Raw genomic sequence first — 24,573 nt, 5'->3', positions numbered from 1 at the left:
TTCTGCCCTCAGCCTGATAACATCCTCATGGCGGACCCACATGGCGACCAGATCCGAATCTGTGACTTTGGCAATGCGATGGAGCTCATGCCTGATGAGGCTCAGTACTGCAAATACGGGACACCGGAATTTGTGGCACCAGAAATCGTCAATCAGACGCCGGTCTCAAAAGCTACTGACATCTGGTATCAAGCTTTCATTTTGATTGTCACCACAAAACTGGAAAAATACCACACTCCTTCTAATACCCCCCTAATTTTTTTTAGGCCAATTGGCGTTATTGCGTACCTGTGGTGAGTAAAAATGTCTCTTTTCCACAGTTATGGTGTAGTTTTTGTTGAGAATGATGCACAGGCTCTGAAATAAGTGTTCTTTCCGTTATCAGTCTGACGGGAGTTTCTCCATTCGCTGGAGAAAACGACCGCAACTCCGTCCTGAACATCAGGAACTACAACGTGGCCTTCGAGGAGAGCATGTTCGCTGAGCTCTGCAGGGAGGCCAAAGGTTTCATCATAAAACTACTGGTAGCAGACAGGTTGTGAGTAGCGTTACTGGATCTTCTACAACATTTGTCTGATGTATGGAAAAGTAGGAAGTGAACAAACATGAAATAGATTTATAATTCCAGAAGTTGTGGATATTTTGAAGGTTTACTGAAGGACATGAGAAAATGGAGTTATTCAGGGAAATGTATTCAATGAATCCTTAGTTCATGAGCCTGTACTTACAGTCCACCTTAAATATTGTATTGGAATCAGCAAACTTGCTTAAAAACGCCCTTATTTTCACAATAAACGGAATAACTATGTTAACAACAACACGACAGAATTTTGATTGAAAGTTTTGATGTATTCCCAGATGTCCAGGTTTGATGCAATATTTTCGGGTTGGCACTCAAGGGTTTCAGAATTTATTCATTTTCAATTTTACACCAAACAATGTGTCAGTGTCACTGCGCACACTGTCATTTTATAACCTATTTGATTAATTAATCCTTATCATGTGAATCAAAACCAAATCTCATGTGTTACTGATTTTATTTTAAAAAATATGGTCAACAGTTATGAAGGAATGTGGGCTTTGTTTTAGCAGTTTATTAAAATAGATTAAAAACATGAGAAAAAGCCAGAAAAACTGAATATTTCCTTGTTTTCCTTTAGGAGACCTGATACTCAAGAATGTCTCCGACATCCCTGGTTCAAGGTAAGACGAAGCGACACTTCATCATCTCCCACTCCGTTGTTCAGAAACGGATCCAAATCTCTCTCCTGATAATGAGGATGTATCTATTGTATGTAATGTCTCTTATTCAGACACTTAGCAAGGGGGCAGCTATAAATACGGAGGCACTCAGGAAGTTTGTATCTCGTAGAAAATGGCAGGTAAGGAATGTTTTTTGTTTTTTTTAATTTTTAACATAATCTGTCTGTTACTTTTTACCGATGATCCGTTTTTAATATTTCAAATGTGGTCCTCACGTGTCGTATTTCCTCTTTTCTTTCTAGCGTTCTCTCATCAGCTATAAATCAAAGATGGTCATGAGGTCCATACCTGAGTTACTGAACGATTCCTCCAGCCACATCTCCATCGCCGTTCCCAGGCACCTTAAAGAAGGTTCACCTTTGCCGTCATCATCCTCAGATTCTGATGAAGATATTGATGAGCTGCCCTTCATTCCGATGCCACTTACCATGGAATTCTCTGGATCAAGGATGTCACTGAATGAAATCCAGACCAATGAGCAGGACTCAGGAAAGCAGAACGGAACGAGTAAATTGTCTGGGTCTCCTGTTCAAGCCGAAGAGGCAATGGAGTGCGACCATAAAGAAACAGATAAAGGCGGCGTTGAGTTGGCAGGTAAAGGCCGTGTAAGGAAAAGATCATCACAAGATGATGACATGGGTTCCTCTGATGAAGAAGCACCTGTTGAGTTGCAGCAAAAAGCTGTGTCTAGAAAACCTCTGCGAAGGGGTTCCAGCATGGAGTCGGACAAACCGGAGGGTGCACGGAGAAAAGGAGAGCTTCGGCGTGGAGGGTCGGCTGACAGTGCTTTGTTGCTTCGGATTAAACCGGAGGACGGAGCTGGAGAGGGAAACCCAGAGGATGGCAAGAGAGTTCTCAAGAAAGCTGTGTCTATGGAACTGCCGAGGAGGAGCACCAGTCCTGGAACCGCCAAGATGAGTCAGGAAGATTATGCTCTTAAACTTGAGCTTATGAGACAGCGGTTGCTCCGTGGTGGCTCTGTGGACAACAAAATGAGTGGATTGAGAGGTCCTCTATTGGAAACATTAGGAATGGGAGATGAAAAACGAGTATTGTCATCAGACCGCTATTCTCGCACTGCCCGATTAGGCCCTCCTCCGCTAGCTAGAGCATCATCAAGCGATTCCCCGAGAGATGAAGTTCTCAAACCCAAAATTCTGTCAAAAAGTGCATCCTTCAGTCAGGGTGATTCAGAACCTATAGCTCTACACAGACGGTCAGGAGCCCCTCTGGAGATTCCGGTGGCTCAGGTAGAAGAGAGGAGGCTTAAGGAAGCTATATCTATGTCAGCTCTCACTGAGCAGATCAAACTAGACTCCCGCCCAGTGACCCCCAGAGAGCCTTCACCAAGACCACAGACTCCAGAGTCAATCATGCAGGAGAGTCCCATGAAAACAGAAAGTGAGGAATCATTAATGGAGAGGGAGACAAAGCCTGATGAGACTATGAATGAAAAGACGGATGGGTTGACTATGGATAGTAATTTTGATGAGCGCTCGAGCACGAGTGGTTTCTCAGAGAAGGACATGAGCATTTCAGAGGAGCTCATGAACGAATCTGAGTATATTGGCCAGAGAGCTCCTACACCCCCTCTCGTGGTCCAAAGCAGCAAAATAGAAGAGAAAATGGAGGAAGAAGAGCAGGCAACAGAGCAAGAAGAAAAAGAAGAAGTGATGGAAGAAGGTGAAGAAAGAATTATTAGTGTTGCTGAGTCAAATGCTGAGGAAAATATTCCAGAAGAAAAAGTAGAAGGGACAGTTTTTGTACCTGCTAAATCATCGGAGATGGTCATCACCTCAACATCAGTTACAGCGGCACAGGAAGATTCCCACCCTCCAGCTAATGTTGTTTACGTAACACCCTCACAACCTGCAAAAGTTGTTCTTCCAGATGGACGGACTTCAGCGTACGCGAGTATTATGCAGACAATCATGGTCCCTGCACTTCAGCCTCCTCATGACCCACCTTTAGGCCCCTCGACAGCTGTCGTCATCCCAGATATGCCATCGTCTTCAGTGTCGACTGAAGTAATTTCACCCACATCCAGCGTAACACCTGATGCGCCCGGGCCACCCAAGCCAGCCGCCTTATCGACTACCGAGCACCCTGCTGTATACTCAAGAGTGGCGTCACCAGAGACAATAGCAAAAGAGCCCAGTCCACCAAAGACAACCATGCATTCCTCATCCCAACAGGAGCTCTCTGCAGGAGCGGATCTGGAGGACATGACCTCTGAAGAGGTCTTTGAGGCCCGCTTCAAAAAGCGTGAGTCCTCACTATCAAGAAGCTTAAAATTCTTGTCTCGGTCAAGGAATGAGGAGAAAACACAAGTGATTTCATCAGACTCTACAGAGATGGGTGAAGAGATATACAGACCCGGGCCAATGGGTGCACCATTAGAATTTGCACAGAGGAGACTTGAGGAGAAGTCCAAGTCAGTCCAAGACCTTCGTGAGGCTCAAAAAGACCAAGGCTTTATGAGAAGGCTCTCTATGCGCCTGAAGAGAACTCCGTCAACTGAACGCAAGGAGGAAATGACCAAAGAAGAAGAGTCCTCAAGACGCAGGCTTTCCTGGACTCTTGGCCGAAGAGGGTCACAGGAGAGGAAGGAAGTAGAGATGACACGCATGGATGGTGGAGGAGAGACCCTGGTGGAGCAAGGTGAAAATGAGCCTAAGAAGCAGAACGAATCACCCGTCATGGCAATGCGCAGGAAGATTGAGTCAACGGTGGCCGGCATCTCCACCAGAATCCGCAGCTACTCTGAGGAAAGGAAAGCATCAGAAGACAAAGAGACAAAGAAGACACCCATTCTTTCCATGCTTCGCCGGTCAACATCGGAGAGCCGAGCAATGAAGGTTCCCAGTGTTCCTCAGAACCAGCTGGCATCTCAGGCCAGTAACGGTGCCTCATCAGAGTCTCTGGACTCTGTGTTCAGCCTTAAGTCAGACACAGCAAAGGGTATGAGGCCATGGCGTTGATTTAACTGCGCGTTGGTAGGTGTGATGATAGATTTATGAAGATGTTTTCTCTTGGCCAGGTGTTGAGGGGGAGCGTAGATCCCGCTGGGATCGATGGGGCCTCACCAGAGGAAGGCGAGTCAAGACTGTATCACAACCTGACATACCAACGGCAATCTCCAGAGAAAATAGTTCTGTATCTTCACGGCAGTACTCCAGGCTGGCTTCAGGTAACTTTAGTGTACAAGAAGAGATTCTGCTTGTCCAGAAAACATTTACTGAACCTTCAGTGTTTGACTACAAACCCTTAAAGGAAAGTGGGAGTTGTTCTTCGGGATTCTGTCACTTGGTGCTCCTAACCATCACTGGGTTCAGTTCATCACTACTTTAAATTTGATCAGTGTACACCAGGGACATGATTCCTATGTCTCTGGTTCCCAGACTTCCCTCCAGTATTCCACATCAAACTAAGAGATCACGTCCTGCTTGAGGGGGATCCAGTCACCCTCAGCTGCCTGCCAGCGGGAAGCCCCCACCCTCACGTCACCTGGATGAAAGGTATTTAAGGAAGTATTGCTGTACTAGAGACATTGCAGATGGTTAAACAGGATCGCCTCAAGTTTTTTGGGTGGTTTAAAAGCAAAATAGCTTAAATAGATAACATCTCACATATGACTGTGATAAACACTTGTAATCCTGCTGGAAGTTACCACTGTTGAAAATGTACATTTAGTCAATGACCACATTGGTGATGGCTGTTCAGTCATTTCCTGCGTAATAACAAGAAAGAGTTAACGTTCACATTCATAACCTATTCTAAGTAAATGTAATGCAACACCTCTGATTAGTTAGTATGCGTGTGTGTGTGTTTCCATCCCCAGATAAGAAGCCCCTGGAGATTGACGCCAGGATGAACATGATCGCCTGCCCTGACGGCCGACAGCTACTCATGATCATGCAGACCACCAAGAAGGATGCAGGGGTTTATGAATGTGTCGCCACCAACCCGCTGGCTTCTGTGTCCAGTTCCTGCACGATCTCTCTCGCTCGTAAGAACGGATACTTCACGCTTGCGTAGAGCTTGAATCTGTGTCTGTACCAGTGAATTGAAAACCCCTATTAGATCATTATTTTAAAATAATACACTGTATGTGTCAGTGATACTCTATGAACACTAAGCAGCTCTCCGCTAGAGTCATGTGTGAGTCTAAGAGTGAAGGTAAGTACGTATGTGTACATATTTATGTGCGTGCGTGTGTACATTTTAACATTTCTCATGTTGTTGCAGGTCTGCCCAATCGACCGGGAACTCCTGAGATTCCTCAGAAGTACAACAACACGGCCTTGGTGCTGTGGAGACCCTCCGACACCTTGGCACCCTGCACGTACTCCCTTGAGAGGAAGGCAGAGGGTCAGTGGCTGCCTTCAACGACTGCTGTCTATTAACCGTTGTCTATTTCTATATCTTCATTATCTTTCTCTTTATCTATCCGGCTTTACTATGTCAGGATGAGCTGAAATACAGTGGAATCTCATTATGTTTAACATTAAATACCAAGAAAAACTGATCATTAATCACTTTTATTTCAAATCATCTGCAACTGCACGCATGTGAGCATCTGTTGATGTTACATGTGAAAATCATCAACAAGAAAAACAAATTTGTCAACAAGACCCGCGTAAATGAGGTTGCCATGGCAACACGTGGGCTGAAGTGGTGAATAATGAAGAGCACCAGAGGGAACAGGTACACTGTTCCTGCACTTAAATTCAGTTTTCTGCTCTGCTGGAATTTGCCAGCAGGAAAAGCAGAATTCCATCAGACAGAAACAGCAGATGAATTACTTCATGTGCTGGTTTCAGTGGTGGAATTATTTGTGTTTATAAAGCTCTTCTCTTTATCTTTCTTAAACAAGGGCCAGGCACATGAAACATCAATAAATGTTGTAATGAACATCTTTTGTGTGTGTAAGAAAGGCAGTGTTATAATGATGCAGAGAAACATCTCAGACAGGAACATTTACATATTGATTTGCTCTCCAGGGGAGACCAACTGGCTGATTGTGGCTACGGGGGTGGCAGACTGTTATTACAATGTGGTTGACTTGCCACCAGGGGGCTCCTGCAGGTTCAGGGTGGCCTGTGTTAATAAAGCTGGTCAAGGTCCTTACAGCAACCTCTCAGAAGCAGTAAGCCTGGTTGCTTCAGGTATGTATAACCTCAACTTTAAACAAGAAAGGTGACTTGCAATCAGCAGCCAAATATGCTTTGATGAACTTCCACGTTAAAAATCTAAGGATGTGTAGTTTTGCAGTGAAAGTTGTAATGTTTAAAGTGTATGCGAATATCTTTATGTTGTACCTTCTACATTTAGTCCAGTATTTGAAATGCAGCTTCCCCCTCTGTCACTTTCATCAGAGCCTGTTAAATCTAGTGCTACTGTGGTTGTCAAGACCGCTGCAGCCACCACACCTCAGCCTCCTGTGGTGTTGATGTCATCCATGAAAGTCCCTTCCATGAAACCAGCTCCAAGTAAACCTACAACACTGGCACCGGCCCAGACAGTCCCTCCTGCAGCTTCAGTCCCTGCTCCATCTGTGGCTAAATCTCCGTCTCCTGTAAACACCAAACCCCCTCAACAAGTTGAAAATGGCCGTCCTGCTGCAGCTCCCCCTGTTAGCGCAGCCTCCTCTGAACAAGTTCCTCCCACCACCACGCCAGGCAAAGCCAAGTCCACCCTTAGCATCAGTGTTAGCAAACCCCAAACCAAGCTGAAGCCTCCGCCCACTGTCCCTCCCAAACCCCACAGTCCTCTAAGCACTGCTGCATCCGTCACCATCAAACCTCCATCTCCTGTACCTCAGCCACTTCCAGTCATTGGCAAGCCGATTTCATCCGTGCCAATGTATGTACCCGCTGGGACAGCTCGTGTTGCGCCACCTACTCAAACCACTCCCACCCCAGTAACTAGTGCCCCCCCGGTCTCAGCTTTGACCGTCTCTCCGTCTGTGGTAGTGGTGCAGAGCTTGACACCTGTGGTGCAGGTAGGGGACAACCGAGGTACCCCATCTGGACGGGTGACCCCAACAGGACGGGTGACACCTTCAGGCCGAAGGACCCCACTAAGCAAGCCCGGAGAGGGATCTCTGCGCCAAGGAGTTCCCCAGAAACCGTATACCTTTATGGATGAGAAAGCCAGGTACGAACACACCGGTGAACGAAGCAGTCAAGCTGAACGGAGAATTCTTTAGCAACTACGTGGTGAACATGTTTAATGCTAAGTGAGGTAGATTCGCTCATGCGACTGTTCTCTTTGTGTTCTCACTGCAATCAAACCGAACTCGGATTCAGTTGAAAACGGACAGAGACCACGAGGGAGCAGCGGTCTCTGCTGGCTTGTTTATATGGACCAGAGCATGATGAACGCTTTCACATGCACCTAACCTCGTCGGTGGTTGAACTGCATCAGACTGATTAATTTTTGATAATTTATATTTTAGTGCCCAAGCACAGCTTTATTTACCTGAGAATCATCTGCATACATGATATAACACTGCAAACTGTAGCACCATGGAGTAATACAACCTTTAATTCATTGTCCCAAAAAAAATCTACCGGCAGACACTCTTTCCTAAGTCTTCCTTGTTGGTATGTTGACTGCTTCAGGTGATTCATCAGTGGCGCTACATTCTAATAGCCAACTCTGCCCTAATTTGGAATTGTAGCAGGTGGTTAAAGAGTCATTTCTTCTCATGCAGAGGCCGGTTCGGCGTGATCCGCGAGTGTAGAGAGAACGCCACGGGCAACCTCTTCATGGCCAAGATTGTTCCATATGAGGCAAACAGCAAGCAAGCGGTGCTGCAGGAATATGACATCCTCAAGTCACTTCATCACGAGAGGATCATGGCCCTGCACGAGGCTTACGTCACGCCACGCTACCTGGTGCTTATCTCGGAGTACTGCAGTGGGAAGGAGCTGCTCTACAGCCTGATCGACAGGTACTGTGACACGGCTCTGCTGTGAAATCCTCATCATCAGTCTACCAGCTGCCTCTTATTATTTTGTTTTCTCTCAGGTTTCGTTACTCCGAGGATGATGTGGTCAGTTACATCATGCAGACCCTCCAGGGCTTGGACTACCTCCACGCACGACGGATCCTGCACCTGGACATTAAGCCAGAGAACGTCATTGTCACCTACATGAACGCCATCAAGATCATTGACTTTGGCAGTTCTCAGACCTTTAACCCCCTCTTCCTCAAGCAGTTCAGCCCCCCCATTGGAACACTGGAGTACATGTGTAAGAACTCGGTTTCCAGTTCGCTGCATTCTGCTCGTATTCATTGTGCACGCAAGATCGTTGGAGATTCTCTGGTTATTTAGTCGTCACAGTTTCAGCACAATGAATCGAGTAATTGTATAATTTTGCTGTACTTTTTTGCTAACTCATCGTCAAGTTGTGCTAATCTCTGGTAATTCCTGTTTTTATTTTTGCCAATTCTTTTTTAAATTATTAGTTCTACATTTTTGTCATCATTTGTTGTTGTTTTGTTGCTACATTTCTGATTACATGTATCTCTTAATCTCTTTCAAAAACATGGGAAAAAGGTCATGAATGAATTAATGGGAAATGAAAAGAAACTTAAGGAATTTAGGAAAATAAAATTAATAACGAAAATAGAAAAATAAATTTCTCAAAAACAAATATAGATTTATATTCAAAGGTCATAACAGTACAACTTCTATGCACATATAAATCAGAATGAAATAAAGTAGGAGAAGAGTCGCCCTCGTAAATCCACAGAGGATTAACTCTGCTAATGTGCTAACGTGCTAATGTTGCTAACATTCTACTGTTGCTAACGTGCTAATGTTGCCCTGCTGATGTGGAAACAAGCAACCGTTTGTCAACACATTAACTATAATAACTGTAGTGGCTGAGGTGTCAAAGTAAGAGGAGACATTTTCTCTGTCTTGCAGCTGATTTATCCTGTACAGATATTTGTATTTGTTCAGGAGATGTGTACTAGCTGGGAAAAGGTTAGCAAACTAGCAAAAGCTAGGATTTCACTGCCATCAAGATGGAGGCATGTGGAGGTTCAAGGGCCACTCACAGATGTAATTTGATCTCTGCATTGAATTTTGAAAGCTGCGTGTTTCCCTTTATTCTCCCTGCAGCTCCGGAGATGTTGAAGGGGGACGTGGTGGGCCCCCCGGCTGACATCTGGAGTGTGGGTGTACTGACTTTCATCATGTGAGTACGGATTTCACATTCTCAACCCTGCAAGTCTGCTTCATATAGAGATGCAGAAATACTCTTGGTATGGAACTGCGTAGCACAAATGATTTTTCATCCCCCCCCCCCCCCCCCCCCCAATTTTCCAGGTTGAGTGGCAGGTCGCCTTTCTTGGAAAATGATCCTCAACTGACTGAAAGCAGGATCCAGGCAGCCAAGTTTGACCTCTCTAAACTCTACCAGAATGTGTCCCAAAGTGCCTCGCTGTTTCTTAAAAAGATCCTCTGTAGCTTCCCTTGGTAAGTCGAGCGTCTGGTATTTTTTTCCACTCAGAAATCAGAGTTCAGATCTTCTGCTGAGACCGGTTTCTAAGGGGAATTGTTGAAAGAAGATTCCAGCTGTTGGGGGAGTTTGCTTGCTGTCCATCGCCCTCAGAATCAGACAGGAGGACTGATAGCTGTCTCTCCACTGAGGTGCGTTAGAGACCCTCAGACACCAGCTGGCCACTCGTTAGCTTAGCACAATGAATGTATTATGTGGGAAGTGTTAGCATAGCTCCACGAAGAGTCATCCAAATGGAAGGAGCAGGATGTTGGTGTGCCCAGGAGTGATCCTCCCCATCATTTTGCAGGGGTTCTGCTGACCAGAGTCAGAACACTAAAATGATCTCATCTTTTAAGTCACTTAAGAACAAATCTTGTGCAGAACCCTGTCTATGCAGGCGAACATTGTTTTGGTGAAAATTCTATCAGATGACTGTAAATGGAGGTATGCCAGGACTTGCCACTCATTATCATTCATTGTGCTAAGCTAACTAGCGGTCGGCTGGTCTCCGGGGGTCTCCGCTACCTCCTGTTGCACAGAGGAAAGAAGGCGTCCTTCTTCTCGTCTGGCTTTGGGGACGATGGTAAATGAGGGTTTTCCTCAACTCCCGTAGCAGGATGGCACCTGATCCGTTACTGAACTGTGACTGTGGTCGCCAACAGGGCCCGTCCTTCCATTAAGGAATGCTTCAATAACTCTTGGCTTCAAGACGCCTACCTGATGCGCCTTCGAAGGCAGACTCTTACCTTTACAACGACCCGTCTCAAGGAATTCTTGGCTGATCAGCAGCGCAGGCGAGAGGCGGTGGCCACCAAGCACAAAGTCCTCCTGCGATCCTACCAGAGCTCGCCACAAACCCCCACCAGTCCTGCCACACCAAATGTGCCAACAACTCCTGTCACCCAGTGAAAACGGGCCTCAGACTAGCGGATGGCAAGGCTGATCCACAGAGCGAGACAAGACTTTGGGCCACGTGATGGAGTGGTCCAGTCAGGTCTGAGAGTCTGGTTGGCTGAAGAGTAACCGGCGGCGGTGGTGGCGGTGAGGATCTACGAGGCTCATGATGCCCGAGGGAACTCTTACACAGTTACAAGAGCCTGGATGCATTTTTTTACAAGGTGAACCACGTTCATACGAGGTTGTTTGCCTTGATAGTACCTCAAGGTTTGTAACTTTGGATACCTTTTTTTGGATAAATTATTCTCTTTCTTACTCTCCACTGATTAGAGGGACACACAATCAAGAATTACAAAGACCCACCATGAGAGGCCTAGAATTGCTGTGAGGGTTTTTCAGTGTTGGAAGATTTTAATGCGACTCCAGAATAGCGAACTCTTAGCACAGTGTCAAAACAAGGAGTGTTGCGTTTATCTCACAGTCAAACGTTTTCTGGCCAGATGACGAGCCTGTGAAGCCTTCATGAGGACTGATGAGTGTTGCTATCTGCCAACAGAAGAAGCAGCGCGTTTAGTGCTGCCTGACTCTTTGTACGCTTGTAGCACCTCTGTGGTTGTCAAGATTGTAGCAGTTTTAGAGAGGAAGTCTTTTCAAACTGAGCTCAGAAGACTCTTTGGTAGATTTGTCACAAGGGCTATCAGAATAGGGCTCCTTGACGCGATGCAAATGTCTCCCCTGACACCACCCAGCGGGACCGTCATGATGATTTCACTCTCAGAAACAGAATCTACTCTTTGAAGCTATAGTGCAGCATTTTTGTCTCCCCCCTCTGGCAGCCACTTTCACTTCTAGAGTTTGAGCCATTTGGTCTGATGTCATTTGGGAAGTCTAGAAGAGCTGAACGATGGAATCATTTCTGCATGTTTTAAGTCAGCAGAACAACGGCAGCTTCCTCAGATGAAAACCTTTAACCACAAATGCCGTCTTGCTGCCGTTTTTCCACCAAAATCCAAAGTATTCCAAACAAAACCAGAGGGGTCTTTACCAGATGTTCTCCTGGTAACTTCGACTGTTAACTCTTCATCACTTGACCTACATTCAGTCAGCAAACTGGCGAGTCCCCTTCTGTGGCTCCCGTGCGCCACGCCTTCATCGAGTGGAGTGGACCAGATCACCAACTGTGTTTTTGTTCACATTTCTATTCAAGTTTCAAGGTAAATTCAGACTGGGAATATTCACCCTCGTGCTCTGGAGTTTAATGAGCATTGTGATGCACTATAGCTTTAAATTTGCTATGAGCCAATCATCTCTGAGCTTCCATTTAAAATAAATTTACTTTTTGATGAAAAACAAAAACAAAAAACATGTTACAAAACTGCCAGGCGGCTCGGCATAACGAACCCAGCTCGATCTGTTAATGGCTTTTATTTTGACTCTTGAGTTCACCGACGGTTTCTGAGTCAATCACCAGTTTATTCTTTGACATTCTGAGAACTGCATGAGCTCAGTGAGTGTGACATCATCACCCGACAAACAGGCGTTATACTGGGGCGCCTAAAGTGCCCTTACCGAGCAACTGACGCGGCGAGCATGTTCAGACGTTTCTGGGTCTGTCAGTTATTACTTCAGCTGTAGTTTTTAACTGTCACTTACAGCTTCGGGGGAGGGGAAAGGTCGCCTCTGTTTGGTTTTATAAATTCTAGTTTTTAAATGGCATCAACTTTTATAAATAAAGTGACATGAGACTTGTGATTGCTTCTATGAAATTGTTGGAACTCGTATTGTATTTTACTAATTTCTCTCTCATTCGTGGTTTTAGCCTCCAGCCACAGTGATTGAAACACACACACACACTCACTCTTTACACACACACACACACACACACACACATGCGGTGTATTGACACGGCAGATATGGACTCACGTAATCATAAATGTTCAGTTCTGAGATAAATCTGTAAATAAGCACCATCTCCTCTTATTCCACCCTTCACACACAGAATATATGAAGGTACGTACTTGCGTCATGGCGAGGGATGCAGGTCGATTCGAGTCAACGCCTTTTTAAGAACTTTTACAAAAAAGGAATCGGCAGCGTCTGGTTTGTGGATGGTTTACCAAATGAGTCGGTTGCTTCTCGGTGTTCAACGTGCTCCCGGTTTAGGCGTGTGCTGCTACCCGGCAACAGCTGAGCCGGATTTTGTAAACATTACACTTATAATTGTTGGGTTTCAACTCCGAGGTGTCAGCTTTCACTGAGGAACGCGTGGATTTCAGCCTGCTCCGCTGCTTTACCGCACAGTGCAATGACTGGTCATATCTTGATTATCTTATCCATATTTGATGATTCAGGCAATGGACTTAGACCGTTGTGGGGTGTATTCTACATCGTTTGCCTCTAAAATGCGGCAAAGACACATGAACCTGAAATTATGGCAAATTAAGTTGAATGGACATTTAATGAAAGCGACACAAGAATCTCTAGACGACACACAAGAAGTTGCGTTGTACTTTTATCGCAATCGCAAGTTGCTGTAATTTGTTGCCTGACAGGTTGTGGGTAATTTTATGAAACTGATTTGCTAGTTCTGTATCTTTTAAGAGCCCCACTCAATAAACACTACCCTTTTTTCTGTTGTCTTTCTTTGGATCGGTCACGTTAATTGCAGGGGGTGTGTTTTTGTGCGGACACCTGGAGAGGCGAGAGAGACAGAGGGGGTTGAAGAATGGTTCCCTGCCTCGCTCTCTCTCTCTATAGCCTCACAAAAAAAAAGAAAAAAAACTCCCCCCTAGCAATTACTTATTTCCTCTTTATGGCCTCTCCAGGGCTCCGTAGTTTTGAAATCAGCATGCAAATCTGCATTAAATTCTACACGTGTGTGAACTTTATTGCCTCAGCGGTAGGAGAAGCCACCTGTCAGCAGGCGCCAGGGGTTTTCACAGCTAGCTAGCGTATTGAATGTGTTGCAGTGCCTCGTGATGGATGTTAGAGACGCAGAGAAAAGAGTTGAACTAAGTTTGATATTTTGATTATATGAAAGTGACTTTCTCTGTGTGTGTGTGTGTTGCGCATTTGTTTATTTATTGAGTGATTATTTGTTACAGCTTCTGCTTTTTACTTTGTGATTTTTTTTTTTTTTTTGTGGGGGAAGGGGAATCTGACATGGAAAAGGGCATGACAGCTGTTCCAGGCTATGCAATAAAGGAAACATGACAAATATGTGAATGCCATGTGTTCATTTATGTGTTGAGCTTCACCACCAGGGACCGCACACCCCAACCGCTTGTTAACCACCCACAGGATTCTCAGGAGCATTTGAACATGAAGGCTAAATAAGGAAGGAACCGTCGGACATTTGTTGTGAATCCTCCGTCAGTGTTGTCATGCTGTGTAATTCTTAACATCCAAAGAAGGAGAAGAACTGCTTGGGTGGAGAACCTCTCGCGCCTCCTGGCCTCTGGATATAAGGCGCAGAAGAAGTTTGGCGGCTTGATGGAAGGAGAAGTGGAACCTTGAGTGGATCGTCAAGGTAAGAAACGTTAGGGTGTGGAGTTACAACGATGTTCAGGAAATAGTCTTCATTCCGCTGCATCACTGGGAGTTTGGATTTTCACTCCACAGACGTACTCTAATAACTGCAAGGAAAACAGGATGTTTCCAGCTCTGAGAAACCTCACGTGAAGCAAAACCAATCGAGTTGTGTTTACATGCATTTATGAATATCTGTCTGCCTAATGACTGCTTGTCTGATGTGATGACATGAGAAAAGGCTGATAAAGAATAAATATCAAGATGTCAAAAGTACTTTTAGCATGGTAATTTGCGATCGGCTGAAGTGTGTTACTCACTACAAGCGGAGGACAACCTGTTTGGATTTTTCTGGCTTGTAACCAGTGAGATAATCCGTCCACAGAGAGAGCAAAACTTGCTCAAAATTTAATAATTCTACTGCTTTTAAACACTTCAACCTCAGCGAGACGCAGCTTGTTGGGAGACTGTCTTACATCAGGAATAATGAGGTGATTCTTAAATGAGAAATGGGTGCCTGCCCTGGTTTTTGCAGCGTCTTTAAACTCAACAGCTATGATGTTCTGCAGATGTCCAAAGCGAAGGTGGCCCCCCCTCCCGGGTGCACCCTGAACATCAATGATCCTCAGGTCCAGGAAGCTGCCATACGAATCCAGGCCTCGTATCGCGGCCACAGGTAGAGAAACACTCTGAATCTGAGATGGCGTCATCCATCTGAAGGGCCTTTTGAGAGCCGATGAAAGCACGCAAACACCCAGCACGCCTCAAAGCGTTGGTGGGACTTCTGATGATGATCTTTGATTACGTCTCAGATCTGACAAGCACTTCATGCTGCATTTCCACGGATGATTGACACACTAAACAAGATCATTTTCCCCTTTTCTATCGTGCATAACACCAGATGTAACATCATTAACGGCTTTTCCAGAGAGCCTGATTGATAGACCCCCCCCACGACCACCGCGTGTTGACAGTTGGCATTGGTGACACTTGTTCATCGACTTGGATTTTTTGCATTTTAAAACCTCGCAGGGAAGTTCGGACATTTTCCAACCTGAGCCCTTTTTTTCTGTTTAGGTCAAAATGATGGACGGGGAACTAAAAGTAGTAGAAGTAGTCATAGCAACTCAGACACAGAAATAATACCTCGCTAGGTCCAGGATGAGAAATACTCAAACTCCCCTGTAGTAGCTGTAGTTTTCATGACATCTTTAAAGTAATACTTCACCCAAAAAGTGTATTTTGCATTTCAAGTACTCACAAATAGGTTTTTGCAGTGCAAGCGTGAACGAGCATGGGTGGGCTGATTTGCTGCAAGCAGTTAGCCTTTGGTCACCTTTAGCTTGGTTGTTTGTGAGTTCTCGAGTCACACAGAAATAATGCAGGAGGGAAAAACACCTTCGTGAGCTCATGACACCTGTTGCTAGTACATAAAAGGTCAAATACACTTTTTGGGTAAAATATAATTTCACATTTCTTACTTGTTCCTCTCCTACTACACGATAAACCCAGTAACACCTGCTAACGTCTGGCTTTTGTCTGCAATGGGAAAGCATGCTAACTAGCTGCTAGCTAGACATGTTCATTGGCTAGCAGCACTCAGGTAAACATTGTCAGGATAGGACTCTGATGTCACACCAATTTGAAAGTGGTTTTCATCGTGTCCCTCGTGTAGGTCTCGCAAGGAGCTGCGGGAGAAAGGCCCCCCCAAAATCCTACAGGAGCTCAAAGACGTGGTTCTGGTGGAGGGCAGCGCTGCAAAACTGGAGTGCAGAGTTAGCGCCTTCCCAGACCCTTTCATCGTGTGGTACAAGGACGGCAAAGAGCTGAAGGATGGTCCCAAGTACAGATACGTTTTTGAAGACCCAGACTTCGTGGCTCTTGTGGTTCGAGATGGGGTGCTGGCTGACCTGGGAAAATACGCAGTTCACATCAAGAATCCATTTGGACAAACGTCTGGATCTGCTTGTATTCTAGTGGAAGGTGTGGAAGGAAGGCTGCTAGTTGATTGGAAACAGAGTTTTTCACTTCTGATTCTGTGGTTTGTTTGTTTTTTGGGGTTTCTAAATTTTCATCTTCCAGTTCCTGCGAAGGTTTCCAAAGGCCCAGATAACATCAAGGCCAAGAGGGGGACGACAGTGGCGCTCAGGGCTGAAATAAGCGGGGAGCCTCCTCCTGATGTTGCCTGGCTCAAAGATGGAGACGACATTGACGAGGACGAAAGGTACGGTATCAGTTATCAGTGCAGTTTTCGTTAAATAATCAACTAATTCCGTAACTATAATGAGTTCCCTCTCCATGCTAATGCCACATAATTTGCCAATAACAGCCAATATGATAATAAAAGGGAGACTCCTGTCTTTCAGGGTATTCTTCGACATCGGAGACACCAACACAATCTTGACCATTAAAAATGCAAAGTTGTCTGATGCTGGCAAGTATGAGGTGTTCGTGGAGAACAATCTGGGAACAGACCAGTCCTTTGCTCGGGTCGACATCCTCTGATGGAAGCTCTCCAGCACACTAATCCTTGTACATAAATTAAATGACCCTCACAATGAAAAAGGAAAACATGTCTGTTGCTTGTCTTTCTGACTTCTCTAAAGTTGAAATATTGCAGGAGCAGAAAATTAGCGTAGATTTATATTCACAAAGACAGAATGACACCACAATAAGTGATGCAAACACAAACATTAACTCTGTTGACATGCTGTTTAAGGTCCAAGCGCTCACAAGCTAAACTGTATTTACACATTTGATTCACCTGCACAGTCAAAAGGTGTTCATTGTGACTCAAACAGCACGTGTGACTTCAATAATGTGGCAGTTGGCTGCATGTGAGGCAGCAACACAAATCCAGCAGGTGTGTGAATGCTAGCTGTGGTTGGTCCAGCCGGAAGGTGGCAGTATCGTTCCGTTTATTATTACCAGCCAACTGAACTGATCTCACTCTTGAAGCTCAGAGGTGCTAACATGGCTGCCGTCCAGAGGCCCGGACCCAGAGACCGAGGAGCGGCCCCTCTACCCTTCTTTGGTTTCACAAGCGGCTGCAGCCGTGTTCATTACAGGAGTTCAGTAAACGTGTCCATGTCATATGATTTTTTTATAGCCGTGACAGAGCTCTTCTGAATAACACCAATTATATTTTATCTGATCACGCTCCATCTCCTCTGCGCTAAATCAGGCACCACAGTATGAAGCAGAATGTTAGATGGGTGTGTTGAAAACGTTGATCCAGACAACTGCAGGCTCAGACTGCCGATGGACCCCATTCACACAGGGGCCATGTTCGTAATGCCTCACGGCACAAAACGAAAGCAATGTTAGTTAAGATGTGGTTGAATGTTAGCTGTTGGCTAAAGTTAGCTAAAGGATTTTGATGTCGTCTTACCTTGTAATACGCCGCTGATGTCCCTCTCAGTGTTTCTTCAGTTGCTCCTCAACCAGGAAGTGATGTAATGACAATAGTTTGTCTGATTCTCTGCACGCATAGAAGTTGCAGCCAGCAGTGGGACATTATCCTGCATTCTAGCACCCTGAGTCAGAGAAATATGGCCCCCAGTAAGCAGGGTTAAAGGTCACTGACCTGTCAGCTGCAGATCATGTGGTGTTGGAAAAGCCCAGAAATCTCTCAGTCTACGAAGGACCCAAGCCTGCTGCGTGTGTGGAGAACGGACTCCTCCCAACGTGTCGGAGCCGATTCATCACACGCCAGCTACATCAAGTCAACTCTGGATGCAGTCAGGTAGAGTCACCTGTGACCAACCCAGCTGTGAATGTGTACTGTCAATAGCAAACGAAACAGAGGAGGCAGAATCCAAGCATGAGCCTACATAGCCCAGCGTCAGCCTACCACACATAGCCTAGTGTTAGCTTACATAACCTAGCATTTGTCTACATTGTCTCGCGTCAGCCTGCCATACATAGCATAGTGTTAGCCTACGTAACCTAGCATTTGTCTACATTGTCTAGCGTCAGCCTACCACACATAGCCTAGTGTTAGCTTACATAACCTAGCATTTGTCTACATTGTCTCGCGTCAGCCTGCCATACATAGCATAGTGTTAGCCTACGTAACCTAGCATTTGTCTACATTGTCTAGCGTCAGCCTACTGCACATAGCCTAGTGTTAGCCTACGTAACCTAGCTTCAGCCTACTGTCTACTCTAGCGTTAGCCTACATAGTATAGTGTTAGCCTCCTGTAAATAGCCTAGTGTTAGCTAGGGTTGCCAACCGTCCCGTATTAGCCGGGATGCCCCTTATATATCTTTTAGCTCAAATACGAGGCGTCCCGGCTAATACAGGACGGTTGGCAACCCTAGTGTTAGCCGAGGATGAACCCACTCTGCATAGCCTAGTGTTCGCCTAACGTTAGCCTACTGCACAAAGCCTAGTGTTAGCCTACATAGTATTGCGTTTTTCTTTCTCTTGTTTACTTTGTTCACAGCAGATTGTGGTGCGAGTATATGCATGTGATAATCTGGATAAATTGTCACACATGAGCTCTAGATTATCAGACGTCAGAAGAGATCTGATGAAATCAGTGGTCTTATCTGCAATCTCAGTCCTCTCATAATCTGTTAGGGTTGTTGTTTAGCATGTCACTGTGCTGGAATTCCTGTTGATTTTCAGGTGAATAAAGTTCCTGGCTGTAAATCAGCGTACCTGCCTGGCAGGTGTGTCTTAGGGGCTTGACTAAAAGAAAATGGGGCCACATTTTGTTCCCAGTTCGGCCCTGCTGGCCCAGGTCCAGTTTGGCCAGCATGACCTACCATACCGTTTCCTCAGGAGGGGTGTGAAGCAAGTTGTCAGATTGTAACAGGATATCAGGTGTCAAAGTGGCGGAAAGTAAGCCGTGGGGGGCCTCATTCTCGCAGCGTCTGGATAGGAATAGAAGCAGTGGAGTACACAGGCATGCCTGAGCTGAGAGTCCCAGATAAACCCGCTTTCAACTCAGTAGCCTCAAACATGGTGATGTGGCGTGAGGTCGTTGCTGCCCCTCGGAAATGCTGTGACCTCATTATCAGTGTCAGAGCCTGGAGTCGGCGTGGTTAAAAAAGGAGTTTTCAGTACCTTTGGCTTATGATGCACTTTGGCTTCAAAGGGGATTCAACAAAAGACTGAGGCGCAAATGATAATCACTGATTTGGTGATTTATAATGGCTGATCATCACTGCTGGGATAGCTGATAAAGCGTGAAGAATAAAAATGATAAATATTCATCTTAAATGCACAGAGACCCCAGAGAACAGCTGTGTTTGCAGTTGACTGGTGTTCCTGACTGGCAGCAAATGTAACCGACCCACTGTATGAGCGCAGGATGTCTGAAGAACCCACACAATGGTTCCACATCCATGTCGGAGGTGGATGGTGGAGATAACGGACATTAGGAACTGCCTAAGAGACGTTAGACCTGAAATCGCATCAACTGTAATTTGGAGAACCCACCAGTATGTGCTCGCTGCTGCTCCACGGCTGAACACGCGAGATTTCGGTGTCATCGCTTGTCACCCACCTGTGTAATGATGTCACAGGGATGCTTCGGTGTCCGTGTGACATCAGCTGTTTCCAATACATCAGACCCGGTTCTTAACACACAGGGCTAAGATGATTGATTCAGGCTGGATTGTTCTCTTGAAGAACCTTCCGGAGGGTCATAGTCGGATACCTTGACAACCGGCCTTGTTGTATAAACGGACTTTTCTCCGTCTGAACTTGAAACACAACAAGGTGACCGGACCCACCCGGTGGAACGCCCGCCTGGGTTGTACTTTGTGACCTCTCTTACTTTGGGTCTTAACTGACGGCAGCTTGTGCCCAGTCTGCAGCTCAGGAGTCTGTTTATGTTGACATTTGCAATCAAGACGTGATCATTAGCTCAGGGAATGACACGATGTTACAGAGTATTCGGTGTCAGCAGCCAAATTTAGGCATTTTTTTCCCCCCTGTGTGTGCGCTCAGACTTGTCTGCCAACACATTTAGCCATTTGCATTAAACTTTCATAAAGGAGGTTCTGTTTTTGGTGCTGCGTGTCTGTCTGGTGGTAGGATTATTATCACCGCCAAGTACCCCCCCAACTTTTGGGGGTGGAGTCTAAGCCAAGGAAGAACCCTTAACATTTTGGTACCAATCCAATTGTGCAGAAATACTTCAGATGTTGGTCAGCGTGCCAGTATTACCTAATACTGACTGAGATAAAGTAACGGAGGGGCCACACGTCGGACATTTGAGTCGGGACCTGTTAGGTGAACTGGTGTGACGCCATGTATGACGGCACCGTTAGCATGCTCGCTTATACTTGCTCCAAAAACACCTTTTGATGTTGTATTCCGTGAACAGGGTGATACTCACCTGGTCTGATATGCTATCTTTGAACTGGAGCTGGTGCCCAAATATTTAGACGTCCACTCGTGATATAAAAAAAAACACCACATTGGTTGTGATTCCTAGTAACGTTAGCTGTTGTGCTAACGTTACTAGCCTCTCACACATCTGATGGAGGAGTGGTCTTGAACATGTCAAGGAAGAATCCATTAATTTTGGGGTCAGATAAGTCATAGCGCCACCTAATGGCAACAGGAGGTGAATTTTTTTTTAACACTTTGACGATCTCCTCATGGGTTGACAGCATCCATCTCAGATATGGTCAGAACCACTTTCAGAACTTGGTGATGGGTTCCTGTGAAGACCAGGATTTTTGGTTGTAACAGTGTTACGGTGGCGAGGAGGCGGCCATGTTTGATATATGTCCCTATAACCAGGAAACTGTCATAACTCTCTAGCGCCACCTAGTAGAAGCAGAGTGGTTAATACGCATGCGAAAACCAAATATCATCACTGAGGATGTGCACTTGCGTCTTATTTCTCATCTATTTCACAATAATATTACATCAAGGTACGTTTATGGATCTTTGAACAAAATTTATGTTAAAAAAAATACACCCATGTAAATGTTTTCTCATGACATTGCTTTGCCTCGTATCCTTTGAACAAAATGTCTCAAAAACAACAACAACAACAACAACAACAATTCATAAAGCAATCTTAAATGGAGGATGTTGACGCCTCAAGTGGCCAGCGTGACCCAGCGCGGCTCAACATCGCCACAAATTACAGCCTCCAAAATGCAGATTAAAAGGAATCAACACCTCTCTCAAACAGATTAAAGGCAAACTCCTCAATAAATAAAGGATTTATTACATTACATTAGTTTTATATAGGTCCACCCAATGTATTGAAAAGTGAATATATACATATATATATATATATATATGTATTTATATATATAAATATATATATATAGCCCACACACACATACAGCATCTCATCATTAGCCCCTGTCAGCAGCTGCTCTGGCGGGTTATTTTAAGCTCACTGATGTGTGTAATATCAGACGGGCTGCAGCAGCTCTGGGCAGCGTGATGTTTTTTACAGTACAAGCTTCACCTGCCCAGTTCCTTCACACGTGTTTGCTCACAAACTTTTCATCCAAGAACCAGCCAGCAATGTCCCGACCAGCACGCCCGGCTACACCGACACCTCCCCGGGGGCTTCGTCCACTTTCAGCTGAAGGATGCCGTCAACAGACCCAAGCCCTTGGGAATAAAACTAGAAATTAGGTCAGCTTTTTAGGGAATAAAGCTCAAAGTGGGACAAGTGCAAAGGTTAACAAAGGACGTAGAGAGTGTCATTGTCATTTGCCTCATTTTTAAGAGCCGTTTCCTCCTCTGACTCGGTCTTTATCCTGTAGTTGGGAAGTCTAAATTCAGTAGTTGGTTACTTGTATGATTTCTTAGAATATTTCCTTTGCTGTTACCTGTTCAAGTTGTCTAAAAGGATCATGAATGGATATTATTAACTTGTGTACATGTCCAGTACATCAGATTGTTGTCAAAGTTTTTTTTTTTAAATTTAAACTTTATTTTAGTCAAATCAGCTGAGCACAAACCCGCAGAATAAACCAGCAGAGGCCCAAGTTACAAAGTTAAGAAAAAGTAAAATATAACCAAGTCCTGTTATGATCTCATGATTATCAGTCTTTGGTGCCATTTCTCATTCGTGCAACTTTCGCAGTCTGCACACGCATGTTCACCACCAAAGAAGGTTGGAAACAGATTTAGTTCTGAGTGAGCGGCGCGCTAACGCTTCAGCTGACAGCTCTGACAGCTCCGACTGGCTCAGCTAATTTGTCTGGAGCTTTTCTTGCGTTGTAAACAGCCGCTCTTTGTAAACACACCAGCAGTTCATGGAGGGGGGGATCTCTACCGTCACGTGTGTGTGTGTGTGCGTGTGTGCCAATTACTGGTATGTATAAAACTGTCAGAGCAAAACAGCCAGAACTGGCGTGTCTTCCTCCTCAGTGTGTGTCTACACAGATGGTCTGATAGAAATTACACACACACACACCACACACACACACACAAAAAACACCCATTAAAACAAACCAACCCACAAAAAATCCTTAAAAAGCCTGAAACAAGTAAATAATGTTTTTTTTAATGAAATATTAAAAATATTAAAAGACCCCCTCTACACATGTATTAACACATGTAAAGACACCTAAAGACACATTATGAGCTCCTTCTGGAATGATTTTTGACCCCAAAACACAAATTTCTACTCCTGTAAGTGCACCTTCATCCTATGACACATTTCAGAAAACGTAAATGTGTAAATTCTTTCTCGTCTCTGGCCCCGAGCAGCTGGACTCAGCACGTCTCCTCCTGCTGTGGTTCTCAGCGGTGGTTGAACTTTCAGATGATTTGTGATGTCACACATCAAGCTCAACGGACCGCCCCCTCAAATCAGATCATCCCTGGATCTGACAGGAAAAAAAAACCAAAAACAGCCCGCTGGTGTTAAACTCACTCAACCGCAAATCGATCAGTTTGATCCACGATCCTGGAGTTAAAATAATCAATAGAAATGCAGTACAAATGACATAATCTGAGGGGAAGTGATGGCACTGTGACTGCCAGCCGCATCACTCTCACGTATCAACACTGGCAGCTGATGGCTGTTACGTGTGTGTGTGTGTGTGTGTGTGTGTGTGTGTGTGTGTGTGTGTGTGTGTACAAGCCTGGTGTGTATCAGATGTTATAAATGTGGATAAGAGCCTGCAGTTGGATTATTGTACATATTTTCTTCATAGCTTTTCAGAGAATCCTTGCTGATGAACCTCTTATATACACTGAATTAGTAGGAAGCGTCGTCACCATCCGCTGCGCGTCTTCGTTGGACTATGTTTGGCCGGATGGCAGCGTCATACTTTGTTATGTAACGTGTTTGAAGTTTCTGCTGCACATCTAAAATAGTGAGACACAACACGTCAGGAAACAGCAGGAGTCCAGCTGATAAAATGACAGCCCCAGCAGGAGCGATGCACCGATCACTTACCACACTGACGCCGTGACACGGCGGGAGGCTGAGACGGCCTGTTGGTGTGACCAGAATAGTGGCCTCCATCAATAATGAGAACAAGGGAATCACTATGATTGATTATTGTGCTGCCTGCTGGTTTGTAATGATGTTCTGGTGTTGCGTCACGGAGGCTGCAGCCCTCTGTGGCGTCTGCACAGCAAAGACAATCAAAAAGTGGTCGTTTTAGTCCCGTTTGTGCAAAACTCCTTCAAATTTGTGTACAAATGTTCGCTTGGATTCTGGTGACTGAAGGTTTCTGTGACTTTACACCACGTTTGGGGCTGGCGCTCTGGACCTCACATGCTCAGGGGGAACCTGGAGTGTTCATACCTGCGCCGAGGTGATATGACATCATCAGAACTTGATCAGTTCCAACATCTAACCGACTGTTGAACTTAAATTCATCAAAATCCGTCCCAGACATTTGGAATTCATCCTGCTAAAAGACAAACCAACGCTGCCGATCACATGACCTTGTCAGTGGAGGGAAACCACGATACATTTTCTCTATACTACACTTTTATTTATCCATTCATAGTCGACATAGGGCTGATTGATTCATCACTCATCCACTCATCCATTCATCCACTCACGTCCACACCTGCAGCACATTGAGACTGATCCGTCTAACGAGCTTTGGTTGGTGTGTGGGGGAAGCTGGATCTGCAAACTCAAGGTAATCCCTGCTGAATGTTTAATACAAGCGGAGCACTTGTGCAGGGAGGATAAATCATTCTGATCCCTCTGTTTACCAAACCATCTCACTTTAGGAGCTGTAGCGTCACAACCACGGAGGAAAGACATCAGCGGCTCGGGTTTCAGCCACGGTTGAAATGGCAAAATGCAAATCAGCACTGCATCAACGCCGTCACGGGGGACGGATGCGAGCATCAGGTCTCCTCCTGGTCTGTGGCTGCTGCCAATAAAGCTCCCTCCTGACAGAG

General features: G+C 45.3%; 2 protein-coding genes and 1 long non-coding RNA gene across 3 annotated transcripts in view; 2 read left to right on the top strand and 1 right to left on the bottom strand.

Moving 5' to 3' along the window:
• The window catches only part of spegb (striated muscle enriched protein kinase b), a 37,207-nt gene extending 23,260 nt beyond the window's left edge, over positions 1–13,947 (top strand). Inside the window, exons 25-41 of the mRNA XM_086219675.1 lie at positions 13–185; positions 267–293; positions 386–538; positions 1,161–1,203; positions 1,314–1,382; positions 1,506–4,224; positions 4,304–4,453; positions 4,665–4,781; positions 5,105–5,272; positions 5,512–5,634; positions 6,267–6,431; positions 6,642–7,422; positions 7,982–8,221; positions 8,299–8,522; positions 9,401–9,476; positions 9,608–9,757; positions 10,445–13,947. Of these exons, the coding sequence (XP_086075801.1) occupies positions 13–185; positions 267–293; positions 386–538; positions 1,161–1,203; positions 1,314–1,382; positions 1,506–4,224; positions 4,304–4,453; positions 4,665–4,781; positions 5,105–5,272; positions 5,512–5,634; positions 6,267–6,431; positions 6,642–7,422; positions 7,982–8,221; positions 8,299–8,522; positions 9,401–9,476; positions 9,608–9,757; positions 10,445–10,691 (5,625 nt within the window). The 3' untranslated portion in view covers positions 10,692–13,947. The remainder of the gene's footprint in view (positions 1–12; positions 186–266; positions 294–385; positions 539–1,160; positions 1,204–1,313; positions 1,383–1,505; positions 4,225–4,303; positions 4,454–4,664; positions 4,782–5,104; positions 5,273–5,511; positions 5,635–6,266; positions 6,432–6,641; positions 7,423–7,981; positions 8,222–8,298; positions 8,523–9,400; positions 9,477–9,607; positions 9,758–10,444) is intronic.
• A 191-nt stretch (positions 13,948–14,138) lies between these two features.
• LOC147251757 (SPEG neighbor protein-like) lies at positions 14,139–16,751 on the top strand. Its single transcript, XM_086219674.1, has 5 exons — positions 14,139–14,208; positions 14,777–14,883; positions 15,883–16,190; positions 16,290–16,431; positions 16,574–16,751. The coding sequence occupies exons 2-5, from the start codon at positions 14,777–14,779 to the stop codon at positions 16,710–16,712; spliced, it is 696 nt and encodes a 231-aa protein (XP_086075800.1). The 5' UTR covers positions 14,139–14,208; the 3' UTR covers positions 16,713–16,751.
• Positions 14,278–17,859, bottom strand: LOC147251756 (uncharacterized). Its single transcript, XR_015118669.1, has 3 exons — positions 17,794–17,859; positions 17,599–17,688; positions 14,278–14,314 (listed from the first exon to the last, which is right to left on the bottom strand). It is a non-coding gene; the product is annotated as an uncharacterized LOC147251756 (long non-coding RNA).
• Positions 17,860–24,573: the final 6,714 nt, after the last annotated feature.

The sequence above is a fragment of the Aulostomus chinensis genome, chromosome 12, assembly GCF_037954235.1.
Source record: "Aulostomus chinensis isolate RoL2024-O1b breed Wild chromosome 12, RoL_Achi_v1.0, whole genome shotgun sequence".
Lineage (NCBI taxonomy): Eukaryota > Metazoa > Chordata > Actinopteri > Syngnathiformes > Aulostomidae > Aulostomus > Aulostomus chinensis.
This window is presented reverse-complemented; position numbering and strand designations above follow the sequence as displayed.